Source organism: Bidens hawaiensis, unplaced genomic scaffold (genome assembly GCF_021521415.1).
Source record: "Bidens hawaiensis isolate Kalapana, Puna unplaced genomic scaffold, B.hawaiensis_p1.1 tig00037336_1, whole genome shotgun sequence".
Taxonomy (NCBI): domain Eukaryota; kingdom Viridiplantae; phylum Streptophyta; class Magnoliopsida; order Asterales; family Asteraceae; genus Bidens; species Bidens hawaiensis.
Genome location: NW_027505475.1, coordinates 30,788 through 36,033, shown reverse-complemented (window position 1 = coordinate 36,033; position 5,246 = coordinate 30,788). Strand labels below are relative to the sequence as shown.

The 5,246-nt window shown below is 38.4% G+C and overlaps 1 protein-coding gene across 1 annotated transcript; it reads right to left on the bottom strand.

Moving 5' to 3' along the window:
* Positions 1–2,451: 2,451 nt before the first annotated feature.
* LOC143613419 (uncharacterized) lies at positions 2,452–3,951 on the bottom strand. The gene is made up of 2 exons (XM_077087128.1): positions 2,926–3,951; positions 2,452–2,871 (listed from the first exon to the last, which is right to left on the bottom strand). The coding sequence occupies exons 1-2, from the start codon at positions 3,639–3,641 to the stop codon at positions 2,769–2,771; spliced, it is 819 nt and encodes a 272-aa protein (XP_076943243.1). The 5' UTR covers positions 3,642–3,951; the 3' UTR covers positions 2,452–2,768.
* Positions 3,952–5,246: the final 1,295 nt, after the last annotated feature.

Here is a 5,246-nt window from a genome sequence, read left to right as displayed (position 1 = left end):
AATGTCTAAGGTTTTGTCTGATTGATCAGTCTTTAGTTAATCGTAATAATTAATCTGTTAGGCTGCATGAGATAACTGTAGGTTGCTTACTTGAATTCCCGGGTGTGATTTGTTTGTTAATTGCTTGAACTCATTTACTTGCGTGTTACTTAGTTCCTGAATTCACTTTAATTGCTTGTGTGATCATCACTAAAAAACAGTTACTTCATAATAGTAAATCTGTACACGAATTGCATTGACCACATACTCCTCGTGGATACGATACCTTACTTATCCTATCTAGTTAGTTTAATTAGGTTTTTGATTGACTTGAACGACGGAAGGGTGGATGGTGTGACGGAGGGTGAGGATGACGGTGGTAGGTTGTGGTGACGTTTGATTGGGTTTTATTAGGTACTCTAGAGGCAGATACCAGACTCCAGGGATTGATGTCGGGTCGGTGGCGGGCAGTACTCGAGTGTGACTCGATTTCATATGTCGAGCTCACACGCGAGTTTTACTCGGCATTCTCATACACCGCCCCATACTTAGACGAGCCACATGTCGTGTCGTTCTCACTTGGACGACATGTGTATGAGATGTCGGTCCCTGATTTTGCTGTTGCGAAGGGCTTTTACACTCAGGAGTATGTTCGGACTCCTGAGTTCTTACAGAGCTTTCGCGGTTATATGCAGCATCAGCAGGCGGACCGACAGTTTTCGATCACTGAGCCTGACCTGGCTCAGTTTTGGGGGCAGATCGCGGACTGGGCCCACTCGAGTTCTGTGGTGGCATCTGTTATCAGGGACCCCGTCCACCGATACTTACACCGTATCGTTGCTTACACTATCGCTGGCCGTCATTCGGGCCGCGATAAGTGTAGCAACCTAGATTTGTTGTGCCTCCTGTCCATGATCACTAGCAGGGAGGCCAACATCACGATGCTGCTTCTTACATCTTTCGCACAAGGCCAGAGTTTACATGGTGCATCGGCCCAGTTAGTATTGGGGCTGTATATTACCAGGATTGCAGAGAGATTGAGCGTATTTGATAGATATCCGGTAGGGTACTTCACTTCGGGTCCGGCTACAGAGCCGTTTGCGTTGGCAGATACTCAGAGGATCGGGATCTGTACTTATGACGATCCACCGGTGCTCATCCCGGTCCGACAGGGACCACATGTACCACCACCAGAGGGTACTGCAGCTGACGTGGCCATGCAGCGGGGGATTCCGACTCATCGTCAGTGCATTCGGTTCCCGCACATTGAGCGGCCTCAGCAGCAGCATCCGCTGAGACAGGCATCAGCATCATCATCTTCAAAGCTACCACCTCAACAGCAGCCAGGCACACTTGAGACGATCTGTCAACAGATATTAGCAGAGGTTCGGGCAGAGAAAGGGGAGGCTAGAGCACACAGAGAGGAGACGTGGGCCCACCTGGCCCGCCATGATAACTATTTTCGTTTGTTATTTGTTGCTTCACAAGTACCGCTCCAACAGTCACTGATTATTACATTGGAGCAGCCGGTGGACCCGCAGGATGATGCAGAGGACGATCCGTCACAGCAGTAGATTTTTGGTTACCTTTTTACTTTATTTTGTTATATTATATTATATTATATTATATTATATTATATTATATTATATTATATTATATTATATTATATTATATTATATTATATTATATTATATTATATTATATTATATTATATTATATTATGGGGAATATTGTAGGGGTAACTGGTTGGGTGCTTATGTATATATATCTTTTGATTGCTGTTGTGTTTGATTTATTTGTATAGTTTGTTGTAATCGAACTTTGTGGGTGTTGTTCGCTATAAACCCTCACGAGATCCCACTCGTCCTCCCGGGCTAGCGGGAGGTTTACAGGGCTTGTTGCATATGCTTAAATGCAATCGTGATTCCTACGAAAGTGAGTTAGGTCTTTAAATGTTTATTATCTAATTTAACAGAATTTACTATGAAACGAATTAATTTGGCTCGGTAATTGTTTTAATAAAATTAACAAATATTCATTTTCATAACTCTTAAAAGACATATGTCTTACACTTGTGAGAAGCTTGCTTCTACACATCTCAAGATTTTGCAGGTTCGATTGTCAGTTTGATAATTGGATGAGACGAGAGTATACGAGTGTTTATGAGAGTTCACGAGCCGACAGGTCCTTCTCCAGTCCCGTTGATGTCAGGTGATTTCAGTTTCATAATTTATTTTGTTTTATCACTTTAAATGTTAAAAGTGTAATTGTATAAGTGTTAGTTGATCCCCACATTTAAATTTCACTTTTTTTTTACTTTTTTTTTCCAAAAATTTTTATTTTTGCTGAAAAGATTAATTTCCCATCCCCACACTTAAATTTCACATTGTCCTCAATGTTAGAAAAAGGAAAATACAAATAAAATAAAAAAAATAAACTAATAAATTGAAACAGACTCCCTTGGTAAATTGACGATATGCCTCGTGAGTCGTGTTACATGCCCTCCAATTCCAACGCGATCAACAAGCTATCTTCAAATAACGTCATCTCTCACGAATAAAAGTAACAATCCTGAAGCAAGTGGCATCCCCACACTTGTTTAAAACCATATCTCACCAACCATCTCATAAGCAACCTTGGAACAACCTGCAAGTAAGAGAAGAAACACCCGGCAGAGCAAAGAAGTAAAACCAAAATAAAAATAAAATAGAAGAAAAAGATAGTATCGGGTTGCCTCCCGGAAGCGCTAAGTTTACTAAAAGTCTTCAGCCAGACTTACTCCCGAAACCTCAATCAGGAGGCTTCTCTTTGATCCTCTTCCCATCGGTGCTCCTCAACACCCTCCTCTTATAGCTAGTTGGGAAGAAACTAATTTCCAAACTCATGTAGGCCCTAAAATACGCATTCGGCTCGATCCACCCATTATTAAAATTCTGAAAATACGACCAATTCGGCACACTTTGATTCCCGAGCCCGAATATCTTCCTTCTTGGGGCTCTTGATTTACGTGGCGATCCACGAACAACTATTTCTAAAAACATATCCACTTTACCGTGAAGACGTGGTTGTTCTTTCACAACGAGATGCAATTCTTTACTCTTCAATTCTTCAGATATCTCTTGTGATTCCTCTTTGACATTTTGTTTCTTAACTGGCTCCCCGAATAACAAAACTTCAAGCTTCTCAAGATCTCTTTCGGGGTCAAAATCACTCTCATCCACATCGGCTGAACCCACCAAATCTTCACCAAATTCATCCCTAAACTCGTCTTCCCAAGAGGGAATACGATCCTCTGTCTTATCCTGCAACCCAATATCCTCAAACTTGATCGTCGGCTCATAAAATTGTATTTGATACTTTAAGCCTCGCCGAAAATCATCCATTATATCTGAAAGTGGTGCTTTTGGATTAATGTTATGGGTGACACGTAAAACATCGTATAATATCTCTTCTGGATGTGGTATGTGATCCATCATTGCGCCAGATGAGTCTTTACAACCGATAATATTCCCCATCTTATCATACACCACACAGAATTTAGGCTGATAGCTGTTTTTATCTAGGTGGTCCATAATTGCCTGTATTTCTGACTCCCATATAGTTAAACCTCTTTGATCTTTATGAGGATTTCCTTCAACTCTGGCCCCGTAGTAACAATCCATGAAGATCACTGCAAAGATAAACTTAAACAAAAAGGATCACGAGCACCAAATAGTAGTAAAATAAAAAAAATATATATTAAAGAAAACTAAACTAATTAAAAGAAATTAAACTAAACTATATTAACCTAACTCCTACGACTCAAAACAAACAATAAAAAAAACAAAAATAAAAAATAAAAACTACTTAGACTCCTACGACTCAAACGAAAATAAAACAAATAGCACGTATGTAACAAATAAGTCCAAGTAATGCTAAAAACGCAATAGCCAAGAGTCCCCGGCAACGGCGCCAAAAACTTGATGTGCTAAAAGTAGTCTAATTATTAACTAAAAATAAGCTAATCTAGACACTAAGTAATAATTCTAGACTCTTAACTTAACTAACACTACTAACCGGCAAGTGAACCGGTCGACTCTAGTACAGCTAAGTAAGTCCGGATATCAAACCCACGAGATTCTTTAAATTACGATAACAAGCTAACTTAGACTTAACTATTGACACGACTATTTATTTATTATTATTAAAGTGGATTTTACAAATAACTATATTTAAACTAATATTAAAACTAATTAATAAAACTTAAGACGACTTAAACCTAAACTTAAATAAGATGATGACAAACAACCACCTAGGCTAGAATCTCTAATGCATCAATTGTCAAATGGTTGGAAAATGCTAAGTTATGGAACCGGGATCTTAAACTATTCACTTAATGGGAAACCGAACATGACCCTTGACCCTTCTCAAGAAGACACCTATGGAATCCTAATAAACTATTAAAATTACCGATTTTAATTAGACTCCCTTATGGTCACTAATTTATTTTATGACAAGTAGCTCTATAAGAAATCCTACCTTACAGCGCAGAAATCAAAGGTAGTTTAAAGAATTCACTCGACTAGATAAATCAAACCTAGACGGACTCCTTACGAAGAACTAAATTTAGCAATTTAAACAACCAAGACTTATCATATAATCTATCACCTTACAGCTATTTAGATTAGCAGCACACTTAAGTCTACTTGATTTATTAATATTGTTCCTATGGTATTATTGCAAATCAACCATAAACTAGTCAAAAACACACAGTAGATGACCTAACAGAATCCTATTATATGACAAACAATTACCAAGGAAACTGTGAAACAATAAAATTCACCAAACAAACTTAAGCACACATATGCATCGAACAAAAAATCAAGAAACCTGTTACTTAGTCATAAACCATAACAAAAACTAAATCCAAACCAAAATCCAAAATCAACAAAAGTTCATCATATGTCTAGGCGGTCTAAGGGTTTTGCCAACAACCATACTCAAGAACAAAAGAAAATAAATTGGTTGAAATAGTGAATTCATAAAGATAATAATAAATTCAAACCAATAATAATGATATTTGGTAGAGTAGGTGTTGAACCCAGACGCTCTCTGCTCAAACCAACGAATTGTTCTCTTGCCATCTTTTATTCAACAGGAGCGACCCTCAAAACATATGATTGATAATGGTGCCTCAAAAATTTTCTTTTTGAACCCCTTGTCTGACTTGCGGCCTAAGCCATACTCCCCTCCAAAAACTATTCTTCCTTATTGATTGATATAATAAA

Bases quoted from the DNA above. Each gene is read 5' to 3' on its own strand.
- LOC143613419 (XM_077087128.1), bottom strand. From the start codon at position 3,641: ATGGATTGTTACTACGGGGCCAGAGTTGAAGGAAATCCTCATAAAGAT. The intron at 2,872-2,925 runs GTCGTATTTTCA...TGCGTATTTTAG, and splicing joins AATCAAAGTGTGCCGAATTG to GGCCTACATGAGTTTGGAAA.